Raw genomic sequence first — 13,788 nt, 5'->3', positions numbered from 1 at the left:
CTAATGTCAAAGTGAAAGAAAAATTCTGACATTTGTAAAAGATTCATTAAAGATACAACAGTAACATACATGTTAGAATCACCTTTGGCAGCAATTACAGTTGTGAGTCATTCTGGGTTAGTCTCTACAAACTTTGAATACCTGGATTAAGCAAGCATTTGGCCACTATTACTTTCAAAATTCTTCAAACTCTGTCAAATTGATCAGTACTATTCAACCATTTTTAGGTCTTGCCATAGATTCTCAAGCAGATCTAAGTCAAAACTGTAACTCGGCCACTCAGGAACATTCACTGTCTTCTTGGTAAGAAACTCCAGTGGAAATTTGGCCCTGTATTTTAGGTTATTGTCCTGCTGAAAGGTGAATTAATCTCCCAGTGTCTGGTGGAAAGCAGACTGAGCTAGGTTTTTCTCTAGGATTTTGAATGTGATTAGTGGCATTCCGTTTCTTTTTTATCCTGAAAAACTCCCCAGTCCTTAACAATTACAAGCATACCCATAACATGATGCCACCACTATGCTTGAACATATGGAGAGTGGAACTCAGTAATGTGTTGTATTGGATTTCCCCCAAACATAACACTTTGTATTCAGGACAAAAATGTAATTGCTTTGCCACATTGTTTGCAATATAACTTTAGTGACTTATTGCAAACAGTGGATGCATATATTGGAATGTTTTTTTATTCTGTACAGGCTTCCTTCTTTTGACTCTGTCAATTAGGTTAGTATTGTGGAGTAACTACAATATTGTTGTTCCATCTTCAGTTTCTCTTATCACAGCCATTAAACTTTAACTGTTTTAAAGTCACCATTGGCCTCATGATGAAATATCTGAGCGGTTTCCTTCCTTCCTCTCAAAGATACAGGTCACCTGTATCTTTGTAGTGACTGGGTGTATTGATAAACCATCCAAAATGTAAGGGATATTCAATGTCTTATTTTATTTACCCATCTACCAGGTGCCCTTTTTTGCGAGGCATTGGCAGACCTCCCTGGTCTTTCTGGTTCAATCCGTGTTTGAAATTCAGGGATCTTACAGATAATTGTATGTGTGGGGTACATACTGTAGATGAGGTAGTCATTCAAAAATCACAACTTATTTTGTGACTTAAGCTAATTTTTACTCCTGAACCTCCAGTCATTATGCTAACGCTAGTTAGCTTACTTCATACTGGACTTACAGACATAAACATGGTATCCACGAGTTCATCTGACTCCAGGGAAGTAGATAAAGGACCTCATTGGAAAAATCTTGAAGTATCACTTTAATACCATTCTAAACACAGCTGCTCTGAGCAAGTGTGTGTGGTAACATGATGCATGGATAGGATGGCCAAGCCACTGGCATGCTACTACTGTGTACATTGCTTAGAATGGGTCTGTTCTACTAATGCTAATACGCTTGGAAAGCGGACACATCACAAACATCAAAATAAAACCTTAGTGGAACCACCTTATCCCTTTGGGAGGCAACATTACGTTTGCTAGAAAATAGAGGTACACTACCTGGCTAACTAAGTAAGTGAAATGTTTTCCCCCACAGTTAGCGAGTTCTTTACAGTTAGTTAGCAACTGATCCTACACTGTTTTGCTAGATAGGCAAAAGGCCATCATTGTAAATATTAATTTATTCTTAACTGACTTGCCTTAAAGGTTAAATAAAAAAAAATTGTAAGATACCGTAACAATGTTGTGCCAAAAACATACGTATTTATTTGGACAGTGATGCTAAAACTTTTAATTTGTCTCTATCCTCCAGCATTTTGGATTTGAGATCAACAAACTGCAAATGCATCCAATACGTTTGTAGAGTTGCAAGCTTAATGTAGTCATTGCATGCTAGGAATATGGGACCAAATACTAAACTTTTGACTAAATTGAATATAAATGAATGACACCTTCAAATGGAGGGACTAGTTACATAAATTGCATTCATTATCTAAACAGTAAAACAGGCATGAAAATACACTCAGATAAAAGGTGACATTTTGTACTGTCGCCACATATAAAATATTTGATCTCAAATCCAAAATGCTGGTGTAAAGAGCCAAATTCAAATATTTAGTGTCACTGTGCAAATAAATACGTAGTGGAGTGTACAAAACATACCTCCAAAAGTTGTCTCCAGTTGTGTTTACATTTTACAGATTTTGATTGATATCCACTTTCTATATGTATTCTTTGGTCATAAACCTCTGGTTGCTGTAGTGGACAGACTAGGTTCAGCTTACCTTGGGGAGTTGAATCCACTGTCCACAGTCACGCTGCTGCTGTCCATACTATCCAGACGTGCTGAATGCGCTGACTTCTGGCTGCTACTGTTTTCTGTCTCCTTGGGGCTGAGCAGCGTGAGGTTAGTCTCAAACTTGCGCTGCAGATCATGCTCTTTCTCCCGCTCCAGAAGCCACTGCATGGTTCCAACTCCACCCCCACCCTCCCCATGCCCTTTGCCCTCTGCCACCACTAACTCCTTCCGCGCGGTGTCCTCCGCCATCACCTCCTCGTCATCATCCGACACATTGTAGTAGTCAAAGGCGGCCTCGGAGGCTGACGGGACCACTGGCTCGGAGCCCTGGGAGACCAGGGCGGAAGCGGGGGAAGCTGCTGAATTCGAAGGCTGCTGGGCCTCTAGATTGTCAAGGACCTCGGCTGATTTGATGTGTGGGGTCTTTCGCAGGGTGCCCGACTTGGTGTAGGTGCCCTCCACGTAGCCTGCAGTCAATGTGTTGTGTGGAGGCTTGAACAAAGTGTCCTTGCTGAAGATCTCCTTCCTCTTGTCTGCCACGCCACCACCGCCTCCCCCTCCAGGGTCTACGTTGTGTTGGTGTTGTGTCAAACGTCCGTTAGTCATGGGCTCTGGGGTCTGGCTTGGTGTTGATCGGTTTGAGCCATTTTGCCCCTTTGCCAAAGAGTCCTCTTTGTATTCCATCGTGAGGGGAGAGGTAAGGTGAGGGGTGTGGCGATCGGCTGGAGTGCCCTTCCGGATTCCCTCAGACGAGGTTAACGTGTCGTGGTCTGCTTTTGACAGAGGTGAAGGGGCGGTAAGGATTGTTTCGTTTGACGTATTGCACTGGAAGTAGTCGTCCGCCGAGGACTTGGGCGAGAGTCCCTTCAGATCACTGTAGGCCGGCAAGCTGTCTCTGCTCTTATTCCTTTCCAGTGGGCTTCGGATCCTAGACTCGTCCAAGCTCCCCTTCCCTAGGCTCCCCTTCCCTAGGCTCCCCTTCCCTAGGCTCCCCTTCCCTAGGCTCCCCTTCCCCACATCAGGCACACACATTTCAGAATTGAACTTAGCAGCCGAGAACATGATCCTTGAGTAGTGGGGAGACTTCTGGGAGGCCCGCAAAGTCCCATCGTCTGTGTAGTAACGACTTCGTTCATCGGGACTACGCTCATAGTCCTCTGACATCCCCAAAGAGGAGGGGCCCATTCCGTCCAGAGGGCTCAAAGCGTTATCCATGGAGCGGGACCTTTCCTTAGCCTGGTCGGTCAGCTCGTCACGTGACTTCCTTCCTTCTTGAGTGTGACTGTGGCTTCGGTGCACTCTCCCGCTAGACGTCCCGCGCGAGGGCTCGGGGAAAGGCATCTCTGTCCTCCTTTTCGCTAACTCCCCGGACACGTCCCACTCCGGGGTGATGGGGAAGTGGGACTCTGTGATGTTGGGGTTGCTGTGGACTACATAAGTCCCACCACTTCTTTTGCGCTCCAAGGTGTACATGGCCTCACGCGGGGAGCGCACCAGCGAGTGGCTGAAGAAGCGGCTGTAATCCCTGTCTACCATGGCCATGTCCAGGTTGGAACTATCGGAAGGGTTGCCCCGGGAGGCGCGCGTCTTGCTGTGTGAACGGGACTTGCCGTGCGGCACCCGACGGTGACCACGACTCCTCCGGCTGCGTGCACTGTGCTCAGCCGAGCTGCCTGCTTTTCTCCTCTGTGCACGCTCCTCCTCCAGTCTCTTCATCACGGCCGTGTGGCGCGCCACATTCTCCACCGTCAGGTCCGGGTTGATCCGCCGGATGATCTCCATCTCCACAGTGCGGGGGATGGTGATGGCAGGCGCATCTTCATCGCGGAGGGGCCATTCCTCGGGAGGGAACTGGGCCGAGAACGTGGCCAGCTGCCTCAGCTTGTCCTTCTTGAAGCTCAACCTGAACAGCTTCAGCCCAAACTTCTTTGACTGCTTCTCGGCACTGCTGCCGCCACCACCCTCCTTTTTTTTGGTCAGTGTGTCGGTCTTGTAGGGGAAGGGGGCATTACTCTTGCTCTTGTCCGTCAAAGGATCTTGCAACTGTGACGTCGGCATCTGAATGGGAGCCGGAGGGGGCTGAGGGTAGGAGGGGGGGTCTCCCCGAGGCTCCTTGGGAGACTTCCTCTGGTAAGTGGGGGCTTGAGGGATGGGCGTATCATCGCGGTACGTGTTGTATGAGTCCCCGTGGTTCTTCTGGTTGGGCCTCTCCCTCACGCAGCCCGGGGTAGAGGGCGTGATGGTGCCCGACTGTGGGGAGGTACACTGCTGCTGCTGTTGCTGCTGCCAGTCGTCCAGGTGGTACCACTTGCTGTTGGATCGGATGAGGTTGGGGGTGATAAAGTAGGTCTGGGGAGTAACAATGAAGTATCCCTCAGGTGTTGGGTAGATTTTCCTCTCTCGCACCAGCATGTTTAGGGTGTGTCGCAGAATCTCCGAGCTCGGTGTTGGAACACCTGAGAGAAACACAGACGGGGGAAAGACAAGTTTTACATTTACATATTTCACCCGATCACTTCTTATTGCAGTTTTCAAACACAACAATTGTAGTTTAGACACTGATCACAACCATACAACTATTGACCACAACCACACAACTATTGCCCACAGCTACTGACCACTACTGACCACAACTACTGACCACAACCAACTACTACCCACAACCACAACATACCACTACACACCACACAACACAGCTACAGACCACGACTAATGCCCACAACCACTGATCTCAACTACTGACCACACAACTACTTAACCACACAACTACTGACCACACAACTACTGAACCAAACAATGACTGACCACAACCACAAAACGACGGACCACAACCACAAAACTACTGACCACAACCACTGACCACAACCACGGACAATAACTACTGATCACAACCACACAACTAATTAACACAACTAATTACCACAACTAATGCCCACAACTACTGACCACAACACAACTACAGACCATAACTCCTGACCACAACCACTGAACCAAATAACTACTGACCAGAACCGCACAACTACTGACCCCAACACAACTACAGACCATAACTCAGGAGTTATGACCACAACTACTGACCACACAACTATTGACCACAACTAGAAAACTACTGACCAAAACTGCTGACCAAAACTACTGACCACAACCACACAACTACTTACCACAACTACAGACTATAACTCCTGACCACACAACTACTGAACCACACAACTACTGACCACAACCAAAAAACTACTGACCACACCACAAAACTTCTTACCAAACCACAACTACTGACCACAACCACTGACCTAAATTAATGACCACAACCACACAATTACTGAACCACAACCACTGACCACAACTACTGGCACAACCACACAACTACTGAATAAACAACTACTTACTAAACAACTACTTACTAAACCACTGACCAAAACTACTGACCACAACCCCACAACTACTGACCTAAACTAATGACCAAAACCACACAACTACTGACCTAAACTACTGACCACAACCACACGACTACTGAATATACAGCTACTTACCAAACTACTGATCAAAACTACTGACCACAACCACTGATCACAAAACAACTGAACCACACAACTGCTGACCACAACCACACAACTGCTGACCACATATAGACCACAAGTACTGACCACATCTATACTGTAGGGCCCAATGATCCTGCAACACAACTACTGACCACAACTACAGACCTACTGACCACAACTACCAGTCTGGTCTGCACTTCCTCTGACCCCAGCTCTGGTCCTGGGCATAGCTAGCTAGCTCTGGTTCTCACTAACTCTGGTCTAGCAATGGGCTCCACTATAAATTATAACTACTTGAAGGAGAATACATTAGCATATAATACAATTATTGTTGTTGGGTAACTCTTGAACCGTTCAAGCTAGAGACACAAACCCAATGTTCAGTGCTAGAGGCATCACTACAGACCCTGGTTAAATTTCAGGCTGTATCACAACCGGCCCTGATTGGGAGTGCCATAGGCCGGCGCACAATTGGCCCAGAGTCGTCTGGGTTAGGGTTTGGCCGGTGTAGGCCGTCATTGTAAATAAGTATTTGTTCTTAATATCTGACTTTCCTAGTTAAATAAAATGTACAAATATTAAAAAAACACCATTACTATTGCAGATACTACCACCATCTTTCACATGTTCAGGCTATCCAAATTTCAAATTATTTGAAAGATTTATCAACTATAACTATATACATTTGCATACATTTCAATAAAATTATTCTTGAACCGTTCGAGCTAGATAAACCAAACCAACATTCATATATTCAGGCTATTCTATCTTTTCATCTACCTACTTTTTCCAACTATAATCAGTCACCATCATTACTACTGCAGACACTACCACTACTATAACATATTTCAAAACCATACATACTTTAAACTTCTTATGGCTGCAATCCCGTTAGCGGGATCGATATGACAACAGCCAGTGAAAGTGCAGGGCACCAAATTCAAAACAACAGAAATCTCATAATTAAAATTCCTCAAACACACATGCATCTTATACCGTTTTAAGGTAATCTTGTTGTTAATCCCACCACAGTGTCCGATTTCAAATAGGCTTTACAGCGAAAGCACCACAAACGATTATGTTAGGTCACCACCAAGCCACAGAAAAACACAGCCATTTTTCCAGCTAAAGAGAGGAGTCACAAAAGCACAAATATAGATAAAATTAATCACTAACCTTTGATGATCTTCATCAGATGACACTCATAGGACTTCATGTTACACAATACATGTATGTTTGATAAAGTTCATATTTATATAAAAAAATCAGAGTTTACATTGGCGCGTTACGTTCACTAGTTCCAAAAACATCCAGTGATTTTGCATAGCCACATCGATTCAACAGAAATACTCATCATAAATGTAGATGATAATACAAGTTATACACATGGAATTATAGATATACCTCTCCTTAATACAACCGCTGTGTCAGATTTTTTTTAAACTTTAAGGAAAAAGCAAACCATGCAATAATTTGAGAAGGTGCTCAGAAAATAAATAAAACAATCCGCCATGTTGGAGTCAACAGAAACCAGAAATCACATTATAAATATTCCCTTACCTTTGATGATCTTCATCAGAATGCACTCCCAGGAATCCTAGTTCCACAATAAATGCTTGATTTGTTCGATAATGTCCATTATTTATATCCAAGTAGCTACTTTTGTTAGGGCGTTAGGTACACATATCCAAACGCTCATGCAGGTCCAGCATAACTTTGGACAACAACTTCAAAACGTTGTATTACAGGTCGAAGAAACATTTCAAACTAAGTATATAATCAATCTTTAGGGTGTTGTTATCATAAATGTTCAATAAAGTTCCAACCGGAGAATTCCTTTGTGTCCAGAGAAGTCATGGAACACAGGTAGATATCATGTGAAATGTCCGTGACCAGGAAATGGCTCTCTGCCAGGAACCTGACTCATTCAGGTCTTATTCAGCCCCACAACACAGTAGAAGCCTCATTCAAGTTTCTAAAGATGGTTGACATCTAGTGGAAGCCATAGGAAGTGCAACTGCATCCATATCCCACTGTGAATTCAATAGGGCCTGGGTTGAAAATCGACCAACCTCAGATTTCTCACTTCCTGTTTGGATTTCTCAGGTGCCTGTTATACTCACAGAAATCATTCAAACAGTTTTAAAAACTTCGGAGTGTTTTCTATCCAATACTAATAATAAATATGCCTGTTTACTCTGGGCACCTCTCATCCAAGCTACTCAATACTGCCCCTGCAACCATAAGAAGTTAAAACAAACATTTTCTTCGGGAAATGTACTTTTAGCCTAAAGCTAGCTATCAGTAGGTCTACATACAGTTAATTCAGAAAGTTTTCAAACCCCTAGACTTTTTCCACATTCTTTTACTTTATAGCCTTATTCTAAAATGTATTAAATATTTTATCATCAATCGACATATATCCCATAATTAAAGCAAAAACAGGTTGACATTTTTGCAAATGTACAATGTAGAAAACATACCTCATTTACATAAGTATTCAGACTCTTTGCTATGAGACTTGAAATTGAGCTCATGTGCACCCTGTTTCCATTGATCATCCTTGAGATGTTTCTAGAACTTGATTGGAGTCCATCTGTGGTAAATGCAATTGATTGGACATGATTTGGAAAGGCACACACCTCATGTGTGTAGGTCCCACAGTTGACAGAGCACAAACCAAGCCATGAGGTTGAAGGAATCATCCGTAGAGCCCCACGAAACCGGATTGTGCCGAGGAACAGATCTGAGAAAGTGTCCCAAAAAATGTCTGCATCATTGAAGGTCCCCAAGAAGACAGTGGCCTCCATCATTCCTAAATGGAAGAAGTTTGGAACCACCAAGACTCGTCCTAGAGCTGGCTGCCCCAAAAAAAACTGAGCAATCGGGGAGAAGGGCCTTGGTCAGGGAGGTGACCAAGAACCCGATGGTCACTCTGACAGCGCTCCAGTGTTCCTCTGTGGAGATGGGAGAACCTTCCAGAAGGACAACCATCTCTGCAGCACTCCACCAAATCAGGCCTTTGTGGTAGAGTGGCCAGACGGAAGCCACTCCCCAGTAAAAGGCACATGACAGCCTGCTTGGAGTTTTCCAAAAGGCACCTAAAGGACTCGCAGACTATGAGAATCAAGATTCTCTGGTCTCATGAAACTCCTTGGCCTGAATGCAAAGCATCACACCTGGAGGAAACCTGGCATCAGACGGTGGCAGCATCATGCTGTTGGGATGATTTTCAGCGGCAGGGACGGGATCGGGGGAAAGATGAACAGAGCAAAGTAGAGAGAGAACCTTGATGAAAACCTGCTCGAGAGCGTTCAGGACCTCAGACTGGGGACAACGATCCGAAGCACACAGTCAAGACAATGCAGGAGTGGCTTTGGGACAAGTCTCAATGTCCTTGAGTGGCCCATCCAGCGCCTGGACATGAACCCGATCAAACATCTCTGGAGAGACCTGAAAATAGCTGTGCAGCGACCCTCCCCATCCAACCTGACAGAGCTTGAGAGGATCTGCAAAGAAGAATTGTAGAAACTCCCCGAATACAGGTGTTCCAAGCTTGTAGCATCATACCTGCAATCACTGCCAAAGGTGCTTCAACAAAGTACTGAGTAAAAGGTCTGAATACTTATCTAAATGTGACATTTCAGTTTTTTTACAATGGCAAACATTTCTGAAAACCTGTTTTTGCTTTTTCAATATGGGTTATTGTGTGTAGATTGAAGAGGTGAAATAACAATCGAATCCATTTTAGAATAAGTCAAGAGGTCTGAAAACTTTCCAAATGCACTGTATTCTACATAATTCCTAAAATATTTTAAAAGAGCTATCATCACTAGAGCTGTCATATTTCTCTACCCAAATAATAGCCAACAACCTTCTAATCATTACATCATCATTCAACTCAAATCAAACTCAAATCATTCACACTGAAAGTTTTACTAATGTAAATCGTGTATCTAATTTACCTGAAACCTACAGCATGATCGAGTCAGAGTTGCTTTGCTTTTCTAAGATGATCCTGCTTTTTATTCCCATCTTCTGACAGAAGATTGTCCTATGTCTTTCTTATTTTACCATACTGGTCATCTATGAACATTTGAACATCTTGAAGAACAATCTGGCCTTAATGGCCATGTACTCTTATAATCTCCATCCGGCACAGCCAGAAGAGCACTGGCCACCCCTCAGAGCCTGGTTCCTCACTAGGTTTCTTCATAGGTTCCTGCCTTTCTTCTACATCTGAATTGCTTGTTTAGGGTTTTAGGCTGGGTTTCTGTATAAGCACTGTGAAATCTGCTGACATAAAAAGGGCAATATAAATAAATGTGATTGACTTATTCTTTTAGTTTTCACATGCAACAACTGTAGTTTTGACATTTTGCGGCGGCAGCGTAGCCTAGTGATTAGAGCGTTGGACTAGTAACCCGAAAGGTTGCAAGATCGATTCCCCAAGCTGACAAGGTACAAATCTGTTGTTCTTGCCCCTGAACAAGGCAGTTAACCCACTGTTCCTAAGCCGTCATTGAAAATAAGAATTTGTTCTTAACTGACTTGCCTAGTAAAATAAAATAAAACATTGTGATCTAAATGCCCCACAAATTAATATGGTTGATATAAACTCAGCAAAAAAAAGTCCCCTTTTCAGGACCCTGTCTTTCAAAGATAATTTGTAAAAATCCAAATAACTTCACAGATCTTCATTGTAAAGGGTTTAAACACTGTTTCCCATGCTTGTTCAATGAACCATAAACAATTAATGAACATGCACCACACTAACATCTTACAGACGGTAGGCAATTAAGGTCTTAAAAACTTAGGACAACTTAGGACACTAAAGAGGCCTTTCTACTGACTCTGGAAAACATCAAAAGAAAGATGTCCAGGGTCCCTGCTTATCTGCGTGAAAGTGCCTTAGGCATGCTGCAAGGAGGCATGAGGACTGCAGATGTGGCCAGGGCAATAAATTGCAATGTCCGTACTGTGAGACACCTAAGTCAGCACTACAGGGAGACAGGACGGACAGCTGATCATCCTCGCAGTGGCAGACAACGTATAACAACACGGTACATCCGAACCTCACACCTGCGGGAACGGTACAGAATGGCAAAAACAACTGCACGAGTTACACCAGGAAGGCACAATCCCTCCATCAGTGCTCAGACTGTCCGCAATAGGCGTGCAATAGGCTGTGCAACAGGCTGTGCCTGTTAGTGAGCATTTCTCCTCTGCCAAGATAATCCATCCACCTGACAGCATGATCATTACACAGATGCACCTTGTGCTGGGGACAATGAAAGGCCACTCTAAAATGTGCAGTTTTGTCACACAACACAACGCCACAGCTGTCTCAAGCTTTGAGACTTCCTGCCTCAAGCTTCTCTTCTTCCATGCCGTCCCTAGGAGGGGTGCGTCACTTGAGTGGGTTGAGTCGCTGACGTGGTCTTCCTGTCTGGGTTGGCGCCCCCTTTTGGGTTGTGCCGTGGTGGAGATCTTTGTGGGCTATACTCGGCCTCGTCTCAGGATGGTAAAATTGAAGATATCCCTCTAGTGGTGTGGGGGCTGTGCTTTGGCAAAGTGGGTGGGATTATATCCTGCATGTTTGGCCCTGTCCATGGGTATCATTGGATGGGGCCACAGTGTCTCCTGACCCCTCCTGTCTCAGCCTCCAGTATCTATGCTGCAGTAGTTTATGTGTCGGGGGGCTAGGGTCAGTTTGTTATATCTGGAGTATTTCACCTGTCTTATCCGGTGTCCTGTGTGAATTTAAGTATGCTCTCTCTAACGCTTTCTCTCTTTCTTTATTCCTCTCTCTCGGAGGACCTGAGCCCTAGGACCATGCCTCAGGACTGCGGCTATGGAATCCTGACCTGTTCACCGGACGTGCTACCTTGTCCGAGACCTGCTGTTTTCAACTCTCTAGAGACAGCAGGAGCGGTAGAGATACTCTCAATGATCGGCTATGAAAAGCCAATAAACATTTCTCATAAGAAACTAGCTCCCTGGTATACAGAAAATACCCGAGCACTGAAGCAAGCTTCCAGAAAATTGGAATGGAAATGGCGCCACACCAAACTGGAAGTCTTCCGACTAGCTTGGAAAGACAGTACCGTGCAGTATCGAAGAGCCCTTACTGCTGCTCGATCATCCTATTTTTTCAACTTAATTGAGGAAAATAAGAACAATCCGAAATTCATTTTTTACATTTTTTTTGTTCAACATATAAAACATGCTGCTGCAGTGTGGTATTATGGTCTGTTTTCAGAACCCTGGAATGAGTGAAAGGGGACAGGGATTTTGAATGCGTTAAACAAACTGCCTCTATACAACCATCAATTGGTCATGAATGCATACATTACCATAAGGACATTGTGTGTGTGTGTGTGTTTAGGGGGTAACAGGGGTTGTGTTAATTAGGGCACGCAACAGGAAGTGTTTAAAAATGTTTCACAATGGAAAATGAAAAAGAATGTTTCTTATTGGAGAAGGCAAGGTAGTTCCTCCTTATTTCAGTCTGTTTCTTTAATTTTTAGTGCCTAATGAACACAGTCTTGAGGTGTATTATAGGCCAACTGTATAGGGTGAAGAAGTTGCCCTTAGACATTGTTCTTGGGTTAGTTTTGCATTTCTTCCACTGACTGCAGATACTAGCAGATACCCACAGTCATTGAGCTAATGCTAGAAATTTCACCCTGTAGCTACTGTACCTGGGAAGCATGTGGCGAGGTGTTCCATCAGGGCCTCCTGGTTGACGGGCTTGCGAGCAGAGTTCATGGCTGAGATAGCCAGACACAGGATCTCCCCCAGTGGGATGAACTGGGACTGGCTGATAGGAGACATGCTGATGGGAGACACATCACCTACAGCAGGGAGAAATAGACAACAGTCAGCGAATGAACTGTAGGAGAGAAGAGAAGAACCTGGGCCCATATCTATCAAGAGTCTCAGCGTAGGAGTGCTGATCTAGAAATCAGGTCCCTCCTAACGATAATAATCTTATAATTACTATGATCTAAAAGGCAAAACTGATCCTAGATCAGCACTCCTACATAATACAGCCCCGGGACTCAGTAACTGATCAAATCTGAATGGTAGCAAAGCTCAGCTGATGCTGTGGGTGGTCTGTCCCGTTCCACCAGTTGGCTGTCACCTGATGACTGAGTCTCCTCCCAGAACTAATACTGCTCCATATGGTCATTTTCAAGTCATGTCAATTAAGTGTTTTATTTCTATTTTGGGGGGGCTCATCAACCTCCATAAACATTGCTTAAAAATATTTGTATGTACATGTACATTCTACATACATGACACTTTTTTTTACAGAAGCAACAATACAGTAATTGGATATTTTGACATATAATAGTTATGACTAGATGTAATGTATAAAATTAGCTTTTAAATCCACCCCACTCTCAGTCCATCCCACCCATCTCTGTAAACCGCCCTTTAATGATTTCCATGTGCCATTTCACATCAATTCTGAACCTGTCTAATCACATAGTATTTAAAGATTGTAAGTTAAAGATGAATATTCTAAAAAAAATATTATTATATTGTTGATTGACTATGGTTTTCCAAATCTCCCAACAGTGCTATTTGTATGGTTCATTTAAGGTAAATGTTGTGATTTTTCAGCCATTCCTGTACCTGTGACCGGAAACAAGCTACATAGGGGCAATAACAGATGAATCAAATTATTAAATGATTCTGTCTCTTAGTAGCAAAATCTGCAGAGCTGAGATGGTTGTATGACCCATTTACATAACATTCTGTTTGTGGCAAGAATTTTCAATAATATTTTAAATAGAAAAACAACATTTTTTGAACCAATCGTTGTATTGCGTATCAGTTCATAAACCATGTGCCACATAAACAGCACATCAAAGAAGAAAAAAAACTATTTTGCAACCTCTATGGCGCCATGTTCAACATTTTGGTCCTCAAGTAAAACTTATATTTTTTCTTATTTATTACATTTTTTGATGTTGCCATTTTTGGTCTTTAA

At 43.6% G+C, this 13,788-nt stretch overlaps 1 protein-coding gene across 2 annotated transcripts in view; it reads right to left on the bottom strand.

Moving 5' to 3' along the window:
- Positions 1 to 13,788, bottom strand: part of LOC110534281 (storkhead-box protein 2) — a 65,162-nt gene that overhangs the window by 12,248 nt on the left and 39,126 nt on the right. For both annotated transcript variants that reach the window (XM_021619045.3, XM_021619046.3), the window contains exons 2-3: positions 12,491 to 12,643; positions 2,234 to 4,703 (exon numbers count right to left, since the gene is read on the bottom strand). In XM_021619045.3, the coding sequence (XP_021474720.3) occupies positions 2,234 to 4,703; positions 12,491 to 12,643 (2,623 nt within the window). The remainder of the gene's footprint in view (positions 1 to 2,233; positions 4,704 to 12,490; positions 12,644 to 13,788) is intronic.

The sequence above is a fragment of the Oncorhynchus mykiss genome, chromosome 10, assembly GCF_057628025.1.
Source record: "Oncorhynchus mykiss isolate SJ-2025 chromosome 10, ASM5762802v1, whole genome shotgun sequence".
NCBI lineage: Eukaryota > Metazoa > Chordata > Actinopteri > Salmoniformes > Salmonidae > Oncorhynchus > Oncorhynchus mykiss.
The sequence above is the reverse complement of the archived record's forward strand: the minus strand, read 5'-3'. Positions and strand labels throughout refer to the sequence as shown.